This window comes from Myotis daubentonii, chromosome 1 (genome assembly GCF_963259705.1).
Source record: "Myotis daubentonii chromosome 1, mMyoDau2.1, whole genome shotgun sequence".
In the NCBI taxonomy this organism is placed as follows: domain Eukaryota; kingdom Metazoa; phylum Chordata; class Mammalia; order Chiroptera; family Vespertilionidae; genus Myotis; species Myotis daubentonii.
Genome location: NC_081840.1, coordinates 22,673,264 through 22,695,976, shown reverse-complemented (window position 1 = coordinate 22,695,976; position 22,713 = coordinate 22,673,264). Strand labels below are relative to the sequence as shown.

The following is a 22,713-nucleotide window of genomic DNA, read 5'->3' as shown; positions in this document are numbered from 1 at the left end:
ACCAGTGTTACTGGCATTCTGCATACGCTTTTGTTGAGTAAAGACCACCACACACATGCACACAAGTTTGGAAACCAGTGGATTGGTTTCAGTCTGTCTTTCTAGTACTCAGTTTTATGACACAATACTTTGTTGACCTGAGGAAATCCAATCTAGTCACTGTGCCAAACACTGGGAGAATGGCATGTGGATCATCTTGAGGTTTTGTCTGAGATACCTGAGTCAAACTGGGAGTGTCCCCCAATCAAATGCTCTCCTCTGTTCTGAGGACTGGGCTGACAGCCTAAAGACCTAGATGCTGAAGTGAAGCTATCTCGGCAGGACTGTGAACCACTGATTTAAATTGTGTTGCCACTGAAATCATAAAGAGCAAAAGGATGCCAGCACTGGAAATGGCAGAAACTTGTCCTTACATGATTTGGTTATAGTTGATACTTAAGTAGAGAAATTTGTTAACTCAGTACTATGTACTAAGGGCTTAGGATGACCTCTCTAATCCACAAATCTCTCCCCAACTGTCTATACTACTAGCGACACCAATACTAATAACTTACACTATGTGCCAGGTAATGTGTTTCACAGGCATTATCTCAATTTTCATAACAGTCTTATAAAATAGGAACTCAAAGGATACCTGTGCTTTGGGTGAGGAACCTAAAAGTTAGAGAGGAAGTAAATCATCTAAGGTCACAGCCAGCAAGCTTGCAGAATCAGAACTTGAATCCAGATATGACGGACAACAAAGCCCATGCTTTAAACACCACTATACTAATGTACTGGCAGGTAACTCTTCTGTCCTAAGCACTTTAAATGCTCAAGCTCTTGGCAGGCAAAACACATGAAGTTCAAGTACCTTAGTACAAATGAGTTTATGACATCTGTATAGCCCAACAAATTGGATAATATAAACTCATCCGGAACTGATGAAACAGGAAGGGGAAATGGCACAAGGAGGGGGGAGGAGGCTCAAAAAGAATACAGTCTACGTACTAGACCCCAAAGTTCAAAGCTGCCTTGTGCCATCTCCTTTAATAGACTACATGATATCTGAAGACAAAGACTACATCTTACTCATCCTTGTAACTGTGGGTGAAAAAGGGTCACATAGTAAACCTGACAAGCTCAAGGTGGTCTGAACGTAAAAAATCCTAACGAAAAGTGGGTCATGGTGGGTAGTCATGTCCTAGGCCTGTAGCTTCCTTGAGAAAGGTCAACCTTTACCTTTGAAGTTGTCTATTTTCTTTGTGCATCTAAGATAACATACCTTTGAAATGTCAGGGTAATTTTCTTTTCCAGACCCCTCGAAGGCACAACCACCCGCACCAGAGCACAAGACCACACTGTTGTATTGTTGCCCACGTGCCATTCGGTGTCCCATAAATATTTACTGTCCTGTACCCATCGATGTATAAGATGCATCTCTGTGTTTTACTTTTTATCTAATCTCAGAGATTTCTCCACTTTGCTTTCTCCCACCTCCCTAATCTACCACCAAATGGATTTCATGTAACCCCCTTATATCTCCTTTGATTCTAATGTATAAAATAAACTGCAAACTGCCATTCTCTGGAGCATTTTCCCAATCCACTGAGATTTTGCTTCCCAGCAATGGTTGTCAGTTTGGCTCAAATAAACTCTTATAAGACTTTTTCTAACGCTGGACATTCTTTCATTGACATAAACATATGTGCAATTATTTAATTATTGTACTGAAGACCAGAAAATGGGATGGATAAAAGATATAAGATGTGTTTAGAATAAATAAATAAGTTACTACAATGTTGAGCCTGCCTATTCTGGAACAGATGGACAGAGATAGGAAAATAAAGGGGGACCCAAGATTCAAGAGGCACTAAATATACAAGACACATATCAAATATATATGACATACTACATATACACAGGCATTCAACATTCATGAGGCCTTAAGCCACTTGTTTGTGACACCCTTCTGGTCCCTCATGTCCTCTGCCAAATAAGACCATCTATTAGGCTGAGTAAGCTAATATTACCAGATAATGTACTTGCCCCTATGCCTCTCCAAACAGTGGAAATTTGTGCAATGGCTCCAGGCACCTCTGTCCTTATGCCCCCTTGATTAAACTTCAGGTCTAGTACTTGCAACCAACCACACCGTCAGCAGCAGCAGAGGGAGGTAGGACATACATACCCAGAATTCAGGAAGTGTGGCACTTCCAACCTGCTTGCACCCTACACTGTGTGTTCACCTGTCCCATTTCTTTCCTGTTGCTTCTAGTCCTGAGTTTCAAAATTGATTTAATAAACCATGGGGGCCGAAACCGGTTTGGCTCAGTGGATAGAGCGTTGGCCTGCGGACCGAGGGGTCCCAGGTTCGATTCCGGTCAAGGGCATGTGCCTGGGTTGCGGGCACATCCCCAGTGGGAGATGTGCAGGAGGCGGCTGATCGATGTTTCTCTCCCATCGATGTTTCTAACTCTCTATCTCTCTCCCTTCCTCTCTGTAAAAAATCAATAAAATATATTAAAAAAATAATAATAATAAACCATGGGGCCTGGGCATCTTCATTTGGATGCAAGCCTTCTGCTCTGTGACCTCTAGGATAGCTTTCCTGGTAACATACTTAGAAACTGTCTTTGCATCGAGGTAATTTCCCACACTCATAGTGTCTTGCACAGTGCTTGTCCATAGCCGGAATAAAAATCCTCATAATTCCACCTATAGTCACTCTTAACTCTTTCTTCCCAACTCCCAAATAAGAAGTCTGTTATGAGATTCCTCTGCCCTCTCTCTTGCCTGTAAGACGGTGCTGTCTGCAAAGCCAAAGCCATCCTTCAACAAGGCTGTGATGTAGCTGAGATCCATGCACAGGAAAGGACTGCCTGAGGTGAAATTTTCCAAGTTGTCACACACTGAAGGGGAGAGAGAGTAAAGAGTGGAATTCAAGTTTGCAGCCAACTGAGAGGTGTGTAATTTTCTCTAAATATAGACTTGGAATAAGCAAAGCAGGATTCTCCATTTGGCTGATGCCTAGGAGTCTTAGAGGCTAGAACTGTGCACTGACAGCCTCTACAAGACTGCAGCTTCTTAAGAACGTGCAGATTTCTGATGTGATATCTTATCTACTCAAATTTACATGGGCCCTTGTTTATTTGCTAAATTTCTATGTCTATTCTTTGGGCTTAATTCAACCACATTCCTTATATATTATTAATGCTGAAGCCCCAAGGACAGGGAAATACCAGTTAGCATTACTTTGAGGACACTGGATAAGATTATTTATGTTTTCAATGGACTCTTTCCAGGAAACCTCTGTGGCTATTTCCCATATATTTTGGTGTTTGATGTTTCATTAGCATTAATAACACTATTTCAACTAAAAAACACACACCAGAAATGTAGAAAAGCAGGTTTTCACCATCTTCCTAAAGCCTCTTCTATTCTCACATTTTTCTATGCCACTTATGCTTTAAGCTCCTGGCAAGGACAGAAAACCAGCCTCTGAGAGGCTTCCTGCTGGCTGTGGAACGTCGGGACAAGTTAAGGTCCGTGGACTTTGTACAGCCTCTCAGACTCACTGTTAAGGGCTGCCACTGACACTTACCTTCCTTTGCTTTTCTTTCAAAGTCTTCAACTTTTAAAATACCCCCCTTTTCATAATCTGGAATGAAGCAGAAGAGTAGCTGATGTCAAAAAGTGTCAAAGAAACATAAGAAAATTCATCCTAGTGGGATTTGTAATAAAGAAAAACAGGAAATAAAATTCCCAACATTAGAGAATTGATTAAATATACATGATATTCATACAAAATAATCTATGCAATCTGTTTGTTTATAATCTATTTTATGTTATATGTATTTAACCACAATAAAAATTTGATTCATTTGCAAAAACACATTAGAAAATAGAAAATCAGCCGAAACCGGTTTGGCTCAGTGGATAGAGCGTCGGTCTGCGGACTGAAGGGTCCCGGGTTCGATTCTGGTCAAGGGCATGTACCTGGGTTGCAGGCACATCCCCAGTGGGAGATGTGCAGGAGGCAGCTGATCGTTGTTTCTCTCTCATCGATGTTTCTAGCTTTCTATCTCTCTCCCTTCCTCTCTGTGAAAAATCAATAAAATATATTAAAAAAAAAAAAGAAAAAAAAAGAAAATAGAAAATCAATTCATATTTCAGGCCATGACAGATTCTATACATACATCATCATAGCTAAATAAAAAAATTACTACTGTGATAAAAAAAAAAAAGTTAAAAAGGGGAAGGAGGAAACTTTAGGGTAATATATATGGTTTTAAATATTGAATTTGGTAATGGTTTCAGGGGTGTATACTTATGTCAAAATTAGCAAAGTATACATTTTCCCACGTCACACGGGTAATGTGCTGATGTAACAAGGTTTGAGGGAGGCACATCTCACAAAAGAGTGTGAACACCCAAACATCACACTTATGAACTACCTGTACACTTTAAAATATGTACATTTTAGGCTGAATGGAATAAGTCAGGGGACAAAAACTATATGATTTCACTTATATGTGGACTCTAAAAAACAAAACAAACAAAATGAAACAGACTCACAAATATAAAGAATAAACTGATGGTTGCCAGAGGGGAGAGGGATGGAAGGATGGGCAAAAAAGGTAAAGGGACTAAGAGGCACCAACCTCCAGTATAAAATAAATAGATCCCGGCATGTAATGTACCACACAGGAAATATAGTCAACAATATTGTAAGAACTTTGCACAGTGACAGATGGTTACTAGACTTACAGGGAGATCACTTTGTAAGATATATATAAATAAATGTTGAATCACTATTTTGTACACCTGAAACTAATATTATGTCAACCATCTAATCTAATAAAAGAGAAACATGGTAATTAGCCATACCTCTGCTAACCTTCCCACTGGCTAATCAGGGCGATATGCAAATTAACTGCCAGCCATGATGGCGGCCGGCAGCCAGGAAGCTTGAAGCGAACATGAGGCTTGCTTGCTTCAGTGATGGAGGAATCCAACGTTCCCCACCTGCCTTGCCGGCCTCTGAGCTTGCAGTTTGAAACATTGTTACAAATATAGAAGCTAAACAAAACCCCAGAAACCTGCTTTCAGCCAGCCAGGATCTCAGAGCTGGAGTTGAAACAGTGTTTCGATTATGGAACCCAAACAAACCAGATACCTGCGAGGCCTAAGAGCTGGAGCCAAGCCACAGAGCTAAAGCTGGCCCAGAATTAAAAAAAAAGAAAAAAAGGACAGGTTGGGAGCTTCAGTCACCCGCCAGCCTGAAAACAGCCCTCAGCCCCTCACCCAGACTGGCCAGGCACCCCAGTGGGGACCCCCACCTTGAAGGGTGTGTGACCAGCTGCAAACAGCCATCATCCCCTCATCCAGGCTGGCCAGGTACTCCAGTGGGGACCCCCACCCTGATCCAGGACACCCTTCAGGGCAAACCAGCCAGCCCCCACCCGTGCACCAGGCCTCTATCCTATATTGTAAAAGGGTAATATGCCTCCCAGCACCAGGATCAGCGGAGCCGTGAGTCCTCCCGGCACCGGGATCAGCATGACAGGGGGCAGCGCCCAAACCCCCTGATCGCCCTGCAGCTCTGTGCGTGACAGGGGGGAGCTCCCCAACCCTCTGATCGACCCTGTTCTGTGTGTGACAGGGTACAGAGCCCCAACCCCCCTGATGGGCCCTGCTCTGTGAGTAACAGGGGGCAGTGCCCCAACCCCCTGATTGGCTCTGCTCTGTGCGTTACAGGGGGTGGTGCCACAACCTCCCCATCGACCCTGCCTTGAATGTGACAGGGGGCGGTGCCCTAACCCCCCAATCGGCCCTACTCTGAGGGTGGCATCGCAACCTCCCGATCTGCCCTGCTCTGTGCATGACGGGGCAGCGCCCCAACTCCCCAGTCAGCCCTGCTCTGAGCCCGACTGGGGGCTGCACCTAGGGATTGGGCCTGCCCTCTGCCACCCGGGAGCAGGCCTAAGCCAGCAGGTCGTTATCGCCTGAGGGGTCCCAGACTGCGAGAGGGCACAGGCCGGGCTGAGGGATCCTCCCCCTGCCCCCCCCAAGTGCACAAATTTTTGTGCACCGGGCCTCTAGTCCTATATAATAAAAGAGAAACATGCAAATTAACTGTCCCTCTGCTGTGCTCAAGCTACGCCCACAAGCCGCACCCACCAGCCAATCAGGACTGAGTATGCAAATTAACCCAACTAAGATGGTGGGCGGCCACAGAGCAGGAGCGAGCAGCCAAGCTTCCCCCGTGAACAGCCCTGGGCTCCACTCAAGGCTACAAAGTTTCAATTATAGAAGATAAATCCCAGAAAAAAAAAGAAGAGGCTGGGAGCTTGGCTGGCGGAGGGTGGTGGGGGGGGTGGAGGGCGTGGCCAGCCTGAAAACGGCCATCAGCCCCTCACCCAGGCTGGCCAGGCACCCCAGTAGGGACCCCCACTCTGAATAGGGTGTGGCCAGCCTGAAAACAGCCCTCAGCCCCTCACCCAGACTGGCCACACCCCATGGGGTGAGGGTCACCACTGGAGGGCTTGACCAGCCTGCAAACAGCCATCAGCCCCTCACACAGGCAGGCCAGGCACCCCAGTGGGGACCCTCACCCTGTAGGGCAGCGGTTCTCAACCTGTGGGTCGCGACCCCTTTGGCGGTCGAACGACCCTTCCACAGGGGTCGCCTAAGACCATCCTGCATATCAGATATTTACATTATGATTCATAATGGTAGCAACATTACAGTTATGAAGTAGCAACAAAAATAATTTTATGGTTGGGTCACAACATGAGGAACTGTATTTAAATAGCCACTGCTGTAGTGAGTGTGGCTGCCTGAAAATGGCCCTCAGCCCCTCACCCAGGCTGGCCAGGCACCCCAGCGGGACCCCCACCCTGATCCGGGACACCCTTCAGGGCAAACCAGCCTGCCCCCACCTGTGCACCTGGCCTCTATCCTATATAATAAAAGGGTAATATGCAAATTGACCCTAACAGCAGAACGGCTGAGAATGACTGGTCACTATGACACACATTGACCACCAGGGGGCAGATACTCAATGCAGGAACTGCCCCCTGGTGGTCAGTGCACTCCCACAGGGGGAGCTCAGCTCAGCCACAAGCCAGGCTGATGGCTGCCAGCACAGCGGTGGTGGCGGGAGCCTCCCCGACCTCCTTAGCAGCACTAAGGATGTCCGACTGCAGCTTAGGTCTGCTCCCCGCTGGCAAGTAGACATCCCCTGAGGGCTCCCGGGCTGCCAGAGGGATGTCTGACTGCCAGCTTAGGCCTGATCCCCCCTGGGAAGCGGGCCTAAGCCAGCAGGTGGACATCTCCCAAGGGGTCCCAGACTGCGAGAGGGCACAGGCCGGGCTGAGGGACCCCCCCCCCCCCCGTCGAGTGCACAAATTTTTGTGCACTGGGATTCTAGTCCTATTTAATAATAGAGAAACATGGTAATTAACCCTAACTTTGCTACCCTTCCCATTGGCTAATCAGCAAGATATGCAAATTAACTGCCAACCAAGATGGTGGCCGGCAGCCACGCAGCTGAAGCAAACATGAGGTTTGCTTGCTCCAGTGACAGAGGAAGCCAAGGTTCCCTGCCTGCCGCAGCCCAGCTCTGAGCTCCAGATGCAACAATGTTGCAATTATAGAAGCCAAACAAACCCAGAAACCTGCTTTCAGCCAGCAGCGGGGTCAGAGCTTAGAGCGCCAGTGATGGCAACAGAGTTTCAATTATAGAAGCTAAACAAACCCAGATGCCTGCTTTCAGCCAGCCACAGCCTCAGAGCTGGAGCCGGCTCTCAGCTCCAGTGATAGCTATAGAAGGTAAATAAATCCCAGAATAAAATAAAAAAAAAGAGCCTGGGAGCTTCAGTCACCTGCCAGCCTGAAAATGGCCCTCAGCCCCTCACCCAGATTGGCCAAGCACCCCAGTGGGGACCCCCACCCTGAAGGGGGTGTGACCAGCTGCAAACAGCCACCAGCCCATCATCCAGGCTGGCCAGGCACCCAAGCAGGACCCCCACCCTGATCCAGATCACCCTTCAGGGCAAACCTGCCAGCCCCCACCCGTGCACCAGGCCTCTATCCTATATAGTAAAAGGGTAATATGCAAACTGACCCTAACAGAAGAAACACTGGGAATGACTGGTCACTATGACACACACTGACCACCATGGGGCAGACGCTCAATGCAGGAGCTGCCCTCTGGTGGTCAGTCGCTCTCACAGCGGGGAGCTCTGCTCAGCCACAAGCCAGGCTGATGGCTGCCAGTACAGCAGTGGTGGTGGGAGTCTCTCCTGCCTCCTTAGCAGCGCTAAGGATGTCCGACTGCAGCTTAGGTCTGCTCCCTGCTGGTAAGTGGGCATCTCCCAAGTGCTGCCGGGCTGCCAGAGGAATGTCTGATTGCCAGCTTAGGCCCAGTCTCCCGAGGAGCAGGCCTAAGCCAGAAGGTGGTCATCCCCCGAGGGGTCCCAGACTGCGAGAGGGCACAGGCCGGGCTGAGGGACCCCGTTCTTCCGAGTGCACAAATTTTTGTGCACCAGGCCTCTAGTATTTTAATAAAAAATAAAGTATGTGCATTTTATTTTATGTCAATTATACCTCAATAAAAAAGAAAAAAGACTTCATGTAAAATTTTAAGGCCATTTTCTAGCTCTAAAAGATTCTCAATCATATGCCCCCTTCCATTCGAGTAACTAGCGCCACTCAACAACCAGCACTGAAGAAGAGTAGGATGATCACCTCCGACCAAGCGTTTCAGAGAATCCCTCTCCCTTTCCCACCAGAGCCTTGCCCAATGTCCTCCCTGACCTGACACCTGGAGTGAACTTACCAATCATGTGTGTGTCAACAGCTCGATCATAGTAGTAAGAGAAAGCATAGAAGGAGCTTCTCTGGATCTCATCTGGCTGGTGAAGTTTTCCTTGGACCACCCTCAGCACTTCAGCATAGCAGGGCTCAAAGCCCACTTCCCCTGCCAGGGCAAAGTGCACAGGGACACGGTGAGAAAAATGACAGGGAAGGACCACTCTCTGAGACAAGCTACTGGAGCCAACGAGGACACAGGAGGAGGAAACAAGGACAGCTGAGGCGCAGGACAAAAGGCTCACAGAGGTGAGCGAAATTCCACAGCCTCGCCGTCTGGAGGAAAGGCACCTGCTTCTCTATGAAGCGCCCTCCCTGACGTGTGCTCATCAGAAACAGCCCCAGTCAGCCTAGAGCTGCTGCCTCACAGTATGTTTCATGGTGCTTATGAGAAGTAGCTAGAAGGCTTGCCTGCTTCCTTTACTAGAAAAATCAAGTTCTTCCTTGATTTCAAGGTCTATGCCTTTTATAAAACTTAAAGTGAATTATTCTCCCTATCATCTCAATTTTCAGTTTCATCCCGCTGAGGGCAGAGACCCTTAATGCATGAGACCCCAGGTCTAATGAATCCACAACACTGGGCCAGGGAAAGAGCAGGATACAGAATGACAGCTATTCACTGTCACTTCCCACTATGTCTTGGAGGCATACCAATATCTCTTTGCAATGAGTCTCTGCAATATGGCAAGTTTCTCTTGAGCTCCGTAAAAAGTTTCACATGGAACTTCTCCAGACTTCAAGTGTAAAAATAATTTCAACCAGTGAAAAAACATCACTTGCCTTCTGGGATACCTCCATACTGGTATTTCACGCCCCCAAAAATCCACTCTGCTTCTAACCATCTTGGTAGACAGGCACTTCGAAAAGTATGTCCCTCAGTTCCTGAAAGGAAAACACCAGACCACAAAGTAAGAGGCAAGGATGTGAGAGAGGGAGGCAAGCAAGAAGCCACTAAGGTGGAAAGTAATCACCAAGGTGGCTGGGCTTTCCAATCATATTAAATTGGTTCCATGACTACATCCTAGGACAGGAATTCTTAACAAGGGTTCATAGACGGGCTTCATGGTGTTGGTGAAGCCCCTAAAACTATGAGCACATTTCTGTCATATGTGCATTTGCTGGAAGGATCCATGGCTTTCATCACATCTGTAAGAAATCCCAAACCTACAATGGAATAAGTTCCCTCCTTTCTAAAAAAAAAAAAAAGGGGTGGGGGTGAGAAATACTGTTCTACTTTTCTCATTGGTTGTTATGAGGCTTAAAGGAAACGCATTTATAAACTGAAATGCTATACAATCATCACCACAATAATAGCTTACTGGCTATTATTGCAAAGTAATACAAAGTGCTTTAAATGTAAAATCTTACTTAAGGTGAGAAAAAGGGGCACAGAAAGGTAGCTAACTTGCCCCAAATCACAAAACTGAAACTGAACCCAATTCTACCTGACCGCAAAAGCTGAGCTCTTGCCCAGCCCATGTGGCTCAGTGGTTGAGTATCAACTCATGCACCAAGAGGCCGCTGGTTTGATTCCTGGTCAGGGTACATGCCCAGGTTGTGGGCTTGATCCCCAGCCAATCGATGTTTCTCATTGATGTTTATAACTCTCTCTCCCTCTCCTTTCCTCTCTCAAAAAATAAATAAAAACATACGAAGAAAAAGATTCGGTTAAAAAAACAGCCAAGCTTTTAACCCTTCTACCACCTGTGAGGCGGTGAATGGAGCTGCTCAGCTACTCCACCCTGCAAGTGGATTTTTCTGCATCTGTATCTCCCATGTAAAGCCAAGGGCTTGAGTAAGCTCCTACTAAATTTGCTCTCTGAGCCTTGAATTTCTGCAGATACTTCAGCCTCCTGGCCACAGGCTATTGCCCCATACAAACAGACCTTATTCTAGAAATGACTAATAATGCATACCAAAACTTATCTGAACTCATAAAGGAAAAAAAGAATTTGCCATTATTATGTCCATTGTATAACATACTAAAGGCCCAGTGTACCAATTCGTGCACCGATGGGGTCCCTCAGCCTGGCCTGCACCCTCTCAATCCGGGACCCCTAGGGGGATGTCGGACTGCCAATTTCGGCCCAATCCCTGCAGGCCAGGCCGAAGGACCCCACCGGTGCAAGAATCCGTACACTGAATCTGTGCACGGGGCCTGTAGTATGCATATAAGATCTTTGGTTAATCTCTTCTCGCCCTCCCCCGCCCCCCTTCCCCCTGAGATTCTTCAGTCTGTTCCATGTTTTCATGCCTGTGTGTTGAGCACCTGCCCCCTGGTGGTCAGTGCACATCATACCTACTGGTCGACTGATCAACCAGTCACTTGGGTTTTTATATATATAGGTGCTTCCTAATTTAGCATAACTCTTTCCTCCACAGAATCATTGCCAAGGGAGGGAAAAGGCAAGCTGAGGATTGGGTTCACTCTCACCAAACCCCAACCAGCACAGGTACCCAGACGAACCTTCTGTTTCCAGGGCTCCCAGAGTTGCTAGTCTTGCAGCTTTCAATCCAAATCCCAAGTAACTGTAAAATACAGGATTGACTACTTTCATGCTGGTCCTGAAGTCCTCCAGCCTAAAGCTACCTCTTTCAAAAGTAACATGGTTCCTCTGTAACCTATTCATCTAGTGTGGCTAAGTGGTAATTTCTGCACAGTTTAGATCAGGGCCCTGCAGTAACTACTTTCCGCAGCTATGACTTAAAGGTCAGAGATAGTGACGCTGCCTAGGGTCCCACCCTGGGAACCATCCCCAGAAAAGCTCTCATCTTAGCTCCCAGACTCACTGTGATCAAATCCTAGGCTGGATTTTGAACATCTGAAGGCAAACTCAATGGAGTTGGCACAGTGCTTTGGCTGAGCTTTTACTGAGTGTCCTCTTTATAGAGAAAACTTTTGACTCTTTAAGTCATATATGTTGGAAGCCAAGAATGAATAAATCCTTGGATTCCTTGGTACAAGCATGTCAGACCCACAAGTTTGACATGCTTGCCTTGGCATTTGGTAAGTGGGTTGAGTTTCAGGTAATAGGCCTTCAGGGACTGGTAAAGACCATGTAAGGCTTGTCAGATGCAATAATAGATGTGAAAAAGCTTTAAAAAGTTAAAAGAGCCCTGACCGGTTGGCTCAGTGGATGGAGCATCGGCCTGTGGACTGGAGGGTCCCAGGTTCGGTTCCGGTCAGGGGCATGTAACTTGGTTGCGGGCACATTCCCAGTGGGGGGTGTGCAGGAGGCAGCTGATCGATGTTTCTCTCTCATTGATGTTTCTAACTATCCCTCTCCCTTCCCCTCTGTGAAAAATCAATAAAATATATTTTTTTTAGAAATTAAAAAAAAAAAGTTAGAAGACTTGCCCGGCTGGCATAGCTCAGTGGCTGAGTGTAGACCTATGAACTAGGAGGTCACTGTTTGATTCCCAGTCAGGGCATGTGCCCGGGTTATAGGTTCAATCCCCAATGGGAGTCATGCAGGAGGCAGCCAATCAATGATTCTCTCTCATCATTTATGTTTCTATCTCTCTCTCCCTCTCCCTTCCTCTCTGAAATCATTAAAAATATATATTTTTTAAAAAGTGAGAAGGCTCATACTACATGAAATATTATTCCTCCCTGTCCCCCTCCTCACCTATATGTATAGAGCTTATAAGTTCTGTTAAACATCTCAAAGGAAGTGAGGTAGCCCCTAGGGGTTTGTTCCAGGGTTTTCTGAAAATTAAAAAAAAGCAAAAAGGCTATTTAGAATCTGTGATTATTCTAAGGATGTCATCACCACCATCCCTGTCCCTCCCCCAGAAAACAAGAGATGACGAAGACAGATTAAACTGCTAATCTCATATGACATGAGGAAGCAAAGGGACTCTGAGCAGTGATAAAGAAAAGTCCACTCAGTTATTAATTTATTCTACTCAGCCTATTTGTGGTGGAGCTGCTGCCTAAAAATAGGGCACCACTTTCCTAGCACCATGATATGCCTGCCAAGTGAGTTGCTAACCAAACCTTCATGGTAATGACTCACCTGAAACTGGGGTAGAAATGTGATTTGGGTGGAGGCTCCCCCCAGGTCCAGAGTCCCCACAGTCTCCTGACTGTGGCCATGCAGCTGACCTGTGGATGAGAGCCAGTTTGAAAATGTTCTGCTCCTGGACAGCCCAATACTCCTTGGTCTGCAATTTCTCTCCTGCTCTGGAGGAATTCCATAAACACTCCATTGCTCCCTACCCCCACGGATTACAGGCAAATGTTAACCACGAAGGACTCTTGCTGCAGCTGAGGCCTTGAAGGCAGGTTATAAACACTAAATCCTGTCTTTCCTTTCCTCTTTTTTACAAAAGGAAAGAATAATACAGGAAAAAAGAAAGGTAATTTTGCTGTGACCCTGTGTGAAACCCAGTCAAAATCTTAAGATACACTTGAGAATGTATTACCTGTCAGAAAATTCACAGTGATCCAAGCTAATATGCCTAAAAAAGACAGAGAAACAAGGATTACATCACAGAGCACTTTCCCTCTCTTCTCGGGCCCCATCTTTGTTCTCTTTTCTCTCTAAAGTTCATGTCTAAAGCGCACACGTCCCTTCTCCCCATCCTACCATTTCCTGCTATTCCATTCCTCTAGGCTTATTTGTTTCCCCTTAGTTCCTTTTTCTTCAGCACCCCCATCCTGTTCACAGTCCTTTAATCAGATCTTTTATTAACCCTGTCCCTCTCCCTCTAGAACATATATCAACACCTCTCCACCTTCATAGGATCCATCCATGATGCTAACACTGTCATCTGGTACCAGGAAAGGTGACTTCTTGAAGATCTCTTTTACCTAGAGAAAAAGGAAAAAATTTGAATTCCCTAAGGCAATAAAATAGATTTCCATATTTTGGGTATGACCTAAAAGGCTTAGAAAACTACTCTCTTCATTTTCCCTAAATAAAATCTTAGAACTCATTCATTTTCCCTAAAGAAACTAGAAAAGGCCCGGCCGGTGTGACTCATGGTTGAGCATGAACCTAAGAACCAGGAAGTCAGGGCATATGCCCAGTTTGCAGGCTGAATCCCCAGTAGTGGGGCCTGAAGGAGGCAGCCCACCAGTGATTCTCTCATCATTGATGTTTCTATCCCTCTCTCTTTCTCCCTTCCTGTCTCTGAAATCAATAAAAATATATTTTAAAAAGAAAAAAAAAGCTGGAGAAGGAACTAAGCAAGTTATTAGTGGTTTCTTGTAAAAAGAAAACACAGGGATTCCCTTGACTTTAAAATAAATCGCAACCAAATCATCTACATTTATAGGTGAACGGGACCTAGGAAAGGGCATACATTTGACCTTGCTCAAATCAGGATCCTGTAATTTTTTTAAAACACCTGACTAATTCTACCTGGATATGTACTGGAAGCTAGGAGGACCCCTTCCCACTCCATTTCTTAGATTAGCAGATAAACTTGGAGAGTAGAGAAGAGTTGGGCCTGGGGGCTCCTTAGACTACAATAAAATTTCTGCTGCTCTCCTATCAAATTCTAGTTTTTGTCCTTAGTGGTAAAGGAGCTCATGTCCCTGGGCGGAAGAACTCTGCTGCCAGCCCCTATCAAATCCTGGCACATGGCTAGGGCCTCAAAAGAGTCTAGAGAGATCCCAAATTTGAATTTACTTATTCTATTTTAAAGATGAGAATGAAGAGCTTACGCAAATGCTCTTGACTCTCCATAAATATAGGTCAATAATGCGGGTGTAATGTCTTATTTTTATATGATTATCATGTTGGGGAGGGAGAGGTCCCAAATAGAGATAGGAAAAATTCTAGTCTTGGTTGTTTTCATTTCTGACAGGACAAAAACACTTCTTGCAGTGACCTCTGAACACTGTTTCAACCAGGAAAGGTCAGTTAAGTGATCCATAAACAAGCATTTAGGAAGACAGATAAGCAAACAGGAATAAACATAGTTTCTGCTCTTGCCCTCTCCACTCCATGCCTCTGCTCACAATTAATTCTCAACACTGCAGCCAAGAGTGGTGCTTTAAAAACAGACATCAGATTATGTCTCTCCTTAGCTCAAACCCTCCTGTGGCTTCCTTCTTAGAGAAAAAGCCGAAGTCCTTACATAGGCCTTTGATGCCCTACATGATAAACCCCTCCCACCTCTCTGAACTTATCTCCTACTTCCCTTCCGTCACTCCCTCTCCTCTAGCCACCCTACCCTGGATGCTGTCCCTTGAACATGCCAAGCACATTCCTGATTTAGGTCTTTACACCCATTTCTCTAGTATGGAATATTTTACATTCACAAACGTTTTACATGGCTTGTTTCTTCATTCCCTTCAGATCTCTGATCAAATGCATCTTACCCATGAGGTCTTCCCTGACCACCCAATTTAAAATAGCATCTCTCTCACACTACCACCAGCATTCCGATCTGCCTTACCCTGCTTTATTTTTTCTCCATAGCTTCTAAAGTACCTGACATACTTTGTATTGACTTGTTCATTTTGTCTTGGAAACTAGGATGTTAGTTCCATTAAGACAGGGACAGTGTTATTTTGTTCCCTGCTCTATGCCCCACTTCACCAGTGCCCAGTACATAGTAAAGCACTTATATGATGAATAAATGAGTGAATGAATGGATGAATGAATGAAGAATTGGGATTCAGATTTTCATAAGGACATTCCAGGCAGTTTGTCCTTGGGCAAGGGACTTAAGCCCTCTGTACTGACAGTCATAGGAGAATCTATAATAATAAAAGGTAATATGCAAATCGACTGAATGGCAGAACAGCGGAACGACCTTCTGGACGAAGCTGGGGCTACGAGGGCCAAGCCTCTTGTACAAATTTCGTGCATCAGCCTCTAGTGGACTTATAAGACTGAAATAACACACCTAAATACAGAATCATTTTTTTGCTGTGATTTTTTTTGGGATTCTGCATATATTCTTCACAATATTAAATATTATTAATCTTATTAATTTACACATTTTTGTATAATAAAATGTACAATGTTTAAAATATTGAGTTTTTTAAAACTCTCTGTACTTAGTTTTGATCTGAATGAGTGATAAAATAGATATCTTTAAAAATCTTTCATACTTTACAATTCCATGATTCTTCTCAAAACCTTTATACTGAGAGAAAAAAGTAAGACACACACAAAAAGGAAATATAAAACTGTATGACTCCATTTACAGGAAATGTAAGAACACGCAAAACGAATCTATAATGACATAAAGCAGATCAGTGGCTGCCTGGTTTCACTGGAGGGGAAAATTGACTACAAAGGGGCACAAGGAACATATGTATTTGTCAACACTCATTTAACTGTATACTTAAAATTGATACATTTAATTGTATGTAAGTTATTTCTCATTAAAGTTGATTAAAAACAATTCTGCTGTAATAAGTCTAGAAAATTAAGAGCATCATGATCCTGGCCAGTGTGGCTCATTAGGTTGGGTGGTCTCCAGTGCACCAAAAGGTTGCCAGTTTGATTCCTGGTCAGGGCACATGACCAGGTTGTGGGCTTGATCCCCAGTAGGGAGCGTACAGGAGGCAGCCAATCTATGTTTTGCTCTCACATCAATGTTTCTTTCTCTCTCTCTCTCTCTTTCTCTCTCTCTCTCTCTCTCTCTCTCTCTCTCTCTCTTCTTCTCCCTTCCTCTCTCTCTAAAAATTGCTAAAAATATATTTTTTTTAAAAAGAACATCATGGATAGAAAGTGCTTTAAATTTTTTAGGAAAAACTCTATAAATTCAAGAGTAATATTTTGAAATGTAAATAATTAGCTACAAAAGAGCCCAAAGTCACCACAGTGCTTTAGCAATGGTGCAATACTAAAGGTTAACACGCCAGAGGGCTTTAAACCCATAAAGAAAATATTTATATAGGCTAAAAAGAATTACCCAAGATGCAGATGATTTCAAATATTACCTCAAAGAGCAGAGCCTGGGCTTTCTGTTCTGGCAGTAAGCGCAGTCCCGCTGTTGCCTTCAAAACCACTGGGGTCCTTTTCCAATGACTTCGGGGGATTGAGTCTTTGGCCACCTCCAAGAGCTCTTGAACAGTCTCAGCACCCTTCAAAAAGAGAAGAGCCGCTCATGCAGTAAAGAGTCCATATGGTGGCACTTGTATATTCCCTCATCATGTTTCTGTAGGAGCAGAAACCTAGACAAATGGGCTTCTTTGAAGGAGAATCCATTTCATTTTGGTTAAGTAGTAATAAAAATGATTCTTTTATAGTGTGGTCATTTTAATTGATTGCTATTTTGTGTCTCATATAAATTAGCTTCAGGCCAAAAAGTTGAATATAGTGAAGGAAACACATAATGGGGAGTTAGAAGGCTTGCTTGCTAACCCTGTGCCTACCATAGGGGCTTCCTGGACTTGGCTTCCTCTGCTGTGAGATGGGATAGATTCCTCACACCACCACAAACTGCTGTGTACATTAATGAGGCAGACTGTATGTAGTTTCCACACAAAGGCCAGCTGTAGCTGTTATTATGCTACACTTTATATTATTTCCATTAGGACAGAATATGTCAGGTTCATTTTTACATCACTGACATCTACATGCATGATACACAGTAATGCTCAATTTATGATTAATTCAAAAGCATTATTTTAAATCCTCTGTTTCCCTGAGTAAACACCTATCCTGATACATGCTTCCTCTTATAATCATTATAATTAATAGCAACCATAACACAATCTTCTTCTCTAAATGTCGAATCAGTCTTTTATAAAGTAGTTGCTTTCAAGAGCTCCTAGTGTTCTGGCATTTTTGCCATTTCAAAACAGTGAGCTGAGAAAATAAGCATCTTCTCAGTTCTTCAAGTTCAAACTATTTTTAGCATTAGGTTTTCCTTTGGTTAGTGATTATGCTTGAGACACTGAATAATATCTTTACAGCTGCTACCAAAGTTCAACATTCTATTTTATTCTGAATTATTATATTTTAATGTGGCCTCTGACACACTGGGTGCTGCATATGTTGTGGGTGCCCCAATGTGAAACACACAAAACCATTCATCCTCTGCCACCAAAGATTTTTCATCATATATTCTTGCCTAATTTCCAGAGTATAGGCATGGTCTGTCCTATATCATGGTGTTCTGAAAGGAGTTCAATGGGTCTACATTCCCTAAATTGTCATGAGATATAGGGTATATCTCATACCCTATAGAACTTCATGTCCATTTTCTGCATCTACATTAATCAACGCAGCTGATGGCTTCAAATAAAAATCTTAAACAGTAAATACAAAGGAAGCAATCTCTTAAAGAGATTCTAGCCTCCTTCCACCAAATCCCTAGTGCAGGGGTGGACAAACTTTTTGACTCGAGGGCCACAATGGGTTCTTAAACTGGACCGGAGGGCTGGAACAAAAGCATGGATGGAGTGTTTGTGTGAACTAATATAAATTCAAAGTAAACATCATTACATAAAAGGGTACGGTCTTTTTTTTTTTTTAGTTTTATTCATTTCAAACGGGCCAGATCCGGCCCATGGGCTGTAGTTTGCCCACGGCTGCCCTAGTGAGTTCAGGATATAAAATTTCTGTTATCCAGGAGATTAGCAGAGGACAGAAAACCAATCTCACACATAACCTCAGTATCAGTAGTGAACAGCACGAGTTATTTAACAGCAGCTGTGTGGTGAAATTATCAAGATATTGAGAATCTAAACATCTTATTATAATTATAAAAAAAAAAAAAAACAACTCACCTGCTTAGGTTGATCTACAAAAGCAGAAAGTCCTGGCTTCACAGAATCAAAAATTTCCCCTTCCAGAACTGGAAGCTGTCCTATTTTGTCCAGGGATTAAAACAGAAGAGAGATGGCTGATTACCAAAAGTTAGGCTGCTTCTGATACTGGGCTGTGTGTCATACAACCTCCTAGATTAACCTGCTATTTCCTGAGCTGTTCCAGGTGATCCCCCCTGTGAGGAATGGCTTGCAGGAGTATTGAGGAGGACAGAGATGATAGGCAATCCCTGAGAGTCCCCTTGTCATTTCTCTGGTGGACACCTAGTTCCTACTCCTTTCCCTAGACTTTATATGTAACCTGAAGACAGAAACCCTGGAAATTCAGAAAAAATTATACTTCAGGGTCCCTTCTCCCCTTCTCCAAGGATGGTAGTGATCCTTCTCTCGAGACTACCTCAATATTCTGCACCCGGAAGTATCAACCACCTTTCAAGAAAAGGAAAGACAAATTTCAGCTATACTTCTTGGACACATGGGTTTCAAACTACAGGCAACCCAGATCCCTCTTAATCTCACACTGAATTAAACATTATGTACTCAATTATAGTCCAAAATGTTCTCTGAAGAAAGACATTCAGTAGCCATAAGATTCTATAATGCACATTACACACTCTCAGTACATTTGTTTCTACTAGAGTATGGATTTATTGACTCTGGTGAGGGTACCAGTTGCACTTACCTGCTATTTTCTGCACAAAGGTGTAAACATGAATTCGTGTTCCAGTGCTCCCTGCATCAAACATAATTCCATACAAGGTGCTGGTACTGACATTGATGGGGCACATGGAAGACAGGAAGACACCCTCAAACCAAGTCTGCTGGTCTGTGTGGAAGATAGTGCTGCAAACACAGGATGTCACTAACATGAAAAAGGCTGCTCCCCAGGAAGTGGCCATTCTCTTCCCAAGATGTGGTGAGTCTTTGTTGTAGAAGCAGTGCCGCTCAAACACCTGCAGTGGCTTATAGGATAAAGACAAGCAAGGTTGGATCAAGTGGCCTTTTTGTTTGCACCTGTAAAAGAAGAAACACCCATCGTAGAAGTACCACCCCTTTCCTAAGGTGCTCCTTCTTCTCTATTTCTAATAACCAGAACAACCAGATAGACCAGGGTGACACAGACTCTTAGGACCTTTTCTGAAGGCTATCTGGTTGCAAAAGGAAATTTGGATTTTAAAATATATTTAACCAAGCTCTGCTTTTAATTTTAGGGTGGATCTCACATATTCAAAAGCTCTCTCTGACACCTTGCTCCTATTGTAGTCAAATTTTATTCTCTCCACTTTGACAACTTTGTCTTTAGATCATATACTAACCCTCTCTCCCTGCTACCTCTCTTTCTTCTTTTTGCTATAAGAAGTTTCAATTTCTGAAAATAAAGTTATAACGTTCCAAAGGAGTTATAAAGTCCCAGCACCAGGGTGTTCCCAACCTTCAAAAATCAGATCATTGGACTGACACTGTGACCAACAATGTTGACATTGGCTTGCACATGCAACCACATTTCAAGGAAATAATCAACTTAATTTAAAACACTTAAATAGGCCTTAACCAGTTTGGCTCAGTGGATAGAGCGTTGGCCTGCAGACTGAAAGGTCCCAGGTTCGATTCCGGCCAAGGGCATGTACCTTGGTTGCGGGCATATCCCCAGTAGGAGGTGTGAAGGAAGCAGCTGATCGATGTTTCTCTCTCATCGATGTTTCTAACTCTCTATTTCTCTCCCTTCCTCTCTGTAAAAACTCAACAAAAATATATTTTTAAAAATAATAATAATAAATAAAACACTTAAATAGGTCATTACGGTTTTTTTTTTCTTTTTTCTTTTCTTTTCTTCATTATGGTTTTTAAAACATCCTTCACAGGTTTCAGGACATGTTATCCCCATAAGAACTTAGGGCAGACGAACAAATTAACACAGAGACATTCAATAACTTGTTGAAAGTAATAAAGCAGGTCAATGGTGAGATTTTTTTTCTTTATTGATTTCAGAGAAGAAGGATGAAAGAGAAATAGAAACATCAATAATGAGAGGGAATAATTGATCAGCTGCTTCCTGCATGCCCCCTACTGGGAATCAAGCCCCACAACCCAGGCATGTGCCCTTGACTGGAATTGAACCTGGGACCCTTCAGTCCACAGGCCAACGCTCTATCCACTGAGCCAAACTGGTTAGGGCAATGGTGAGATTTTTCAGAAAACAGTCTTTACTCTTGCCAACCTTTCTTTTCCCCTGATTCCAAAGTGCCTCCCTTATGGCAAGTTACTGCCTATACTTCTTAATGTGTCCTTAGCAGAGGCATAAAACTCAGGATAGTGCTCAGCATTCTTTGTTTTGAATTTGTGTTATGATAGGTTGAATACAATTGATGATGGAAACCTAGAGTAAGGTAACACAGAAAAATGTCTCCTGAATAGGCTATATTTCCCCCTGGTATTAACGAAGAATGCTATATCTATCCTCTAACAGTTTTTAATCCCCACCTGAGAATATTTTTTTTCATTGATTTTTTTTTTTTTTTAGAGAGAGAGTGGAAGGGAAGGAAGGAGTGGGTGGAGATAGTGAGAGAAAAACATCAATTGGTTGTCTCACGCACTTGCTCTGGCCAGGGCTGGGGATCGAACCTGCAACCCAGGTACAGGCCCTTGACCAGAATCAAACCTGAGAACCTTACGTGCATGGCTAACACTCTACCAAGCATGTCAAACTCAAGGCCGATGGGCCGCATGCCTCGTTGCACTGAGCACACTGGACAGGGCTATTCTCTAACATTTAAGGCTTCCTTAACTGCCCCTTATGTACTTTGCTCCAAACATTTTTTAAATCATTTTTTTACTTCTCATTTATAGTGGACATACAAAATTATATATTATATTAGTTTCAGGTGTATATCCCAGTGACTAGACCTTATATAACTTACTAAGTGATCATCCTGATAAATCTCATACCCAAATGACACCATACACAGTTAATAGGATATTATTGACTATATTTCCTATGCTATAATTTACATCCCATTACTATTCTGCAACAACCAATTTGTACTTCTTAATCCCCTCACCTTTTTCCCCCCATCCTCCCAGCCATCCCCAAATCTGCAACCATCACAATATTTTCTGTATCTATGAGTCTATTTCTGTTCTGTTTATCTTGTTTTTTATATTCAATTGTTGATAGATATGTGATTTGATTGTTTATTTTTTATCTTTCTTCTTCTTCTTCTTAAAGAAGACGCTTTAATATTTCATGTAATAATGTTTGATGGTGATTAACTCCTTTAGCTTTTTCTTGTCTAGGAAGCCCTTTTTCTCTCCTTCCATTATAAATGATAGCTTTTCTGGGTAATTTTGGTTGTAGGTCATTGCTTTTCATCACTTTGAATATTTCTTGCCATTCTCTTCTAGCCTGCAAAATTCTGTTGAGAAATCAGCTGACAGTCTTATGGAAACTCCCTTCTAGGTAACTAACTGCTTTTATCTTGCTGCTTTTAAGATTCTCTGTCTTTAACCTTTTGCATTTTTTTTAAAAAATATATATTTTATTGATTTTTTACAGAGAGGAAGGGAGAGAGATAGAGAGTTAGAAACATCGATGAGAGAGAAACATCGATCAGCTGCCTCCTGCACATCTCCCACTGGGGATGTGCCCGCAACCCAGGTACATGCCCTTGACCGGAATCGAACCCGGGACCTTTCAGTCCGCAAGCCGACGCTCTATCCACTGAGCCAAACCGGTTTCGGCTAACCTTTTGCATTTTAATTATCATGCATCTTGGTGTGGGCCTCTTTGGATTCATCTTGTTTGTCTATTTCCTTCACCAGGTTAGGGAAGTTTTTCTGTCATTTTTTTCAAATAGAATTTCAATTTCTGTTTGTTTGTTTTTCTCCTCACCCGAGGATATTTTTTCCATCCATTGATTTTTAGAGAGAGAGTGGAAGGGAGAGGGAGAGACAGAGAGAAACCTCAATGTGAGACACATTGATTGGTTGACCAGAGCCGGGAGCCTGCAACTGAGGCACGTGCCCTTGACCAAAATCCGGAATCAAACCCGGGACTCTTCAGTCCACAGGCTGATGCTCTATCCACTGAGCAAAACTGGCTACGGCTCAATTTCTTT

At 43.6% G+C, this 22,713-nt stretch overlaps 1 protein-coding gene and 1 pseudogene across 2 annotated transcripts in view; both read right to left on the bottom strand.

Moving 5' to 3' along the window:
• Window positions 1-22,713, bottom strand: part of ENTPD5 (ectonucleoside triphosphate diphosphohydrolase 5 (inactive)) — a 36,233-nt gene that overhangs the window by 4,154 nt on the left and 9,366 nt on the right. The window contains exons 2-13 of one of the 2 annotated variants that reach the window (XM_059690766.1): window positions 19,281-19,560; window positions 18,560-18,639; window positions 16,766-16,909; window positions 13,597-13,672; window positions 13,285-13,320; window positions 12,876-12,964; window positions 12,486-12,565; window positions 11,324-11,385; window positions 9,637-9,738; window positions 8,825-8,965; window positions 3,584-3,640; window positions 2,776-2,891 (exon numbers count right to left, since the gene is read on the bottom strand). In XM_059690766.1, the coding sequence (XP_059546749.1) occupies window positions 2,776-2,891; window positions 3,584-3,640; window positions 8,825-8,965; window positions 9,637-9,738; window positions 11,324-11,385; window positions 12,486-12,565; window positions 12,876-12,964; window positions 13,285-13,320; window positions 13,597-13,672; window positions 16,766-16,909; window positions 18,560-18,639; window positions 19,281-19,497 (1,200 nt within the window). In that variant the 5' untranslated portion in view covers window positions 19,498-19,560. The remainder of the gene's footprint in view (window positions 1-2,775; window positions 2,892-3,583; window positions 3,641-8,824; window positions 8,966-9,636; window positions 9,739-11,323; window positions 11,386-12,485; window positions 12,566-12,875; window positions 12,965-13,284; window positions 13,321-13,596; window positions 13,673-16,765; window positions 16,910-18,559; window positions 18,640-19,280; window positions 19,561-22,713) is intronic. The other variant, XM_059690772.1, reaches the window with a different exon arrangement.
• LOC132225243 (small nucleolar RNA U13) lies at window positions 4,344-4,454 on the bottom strand (annotated as a pseudogene).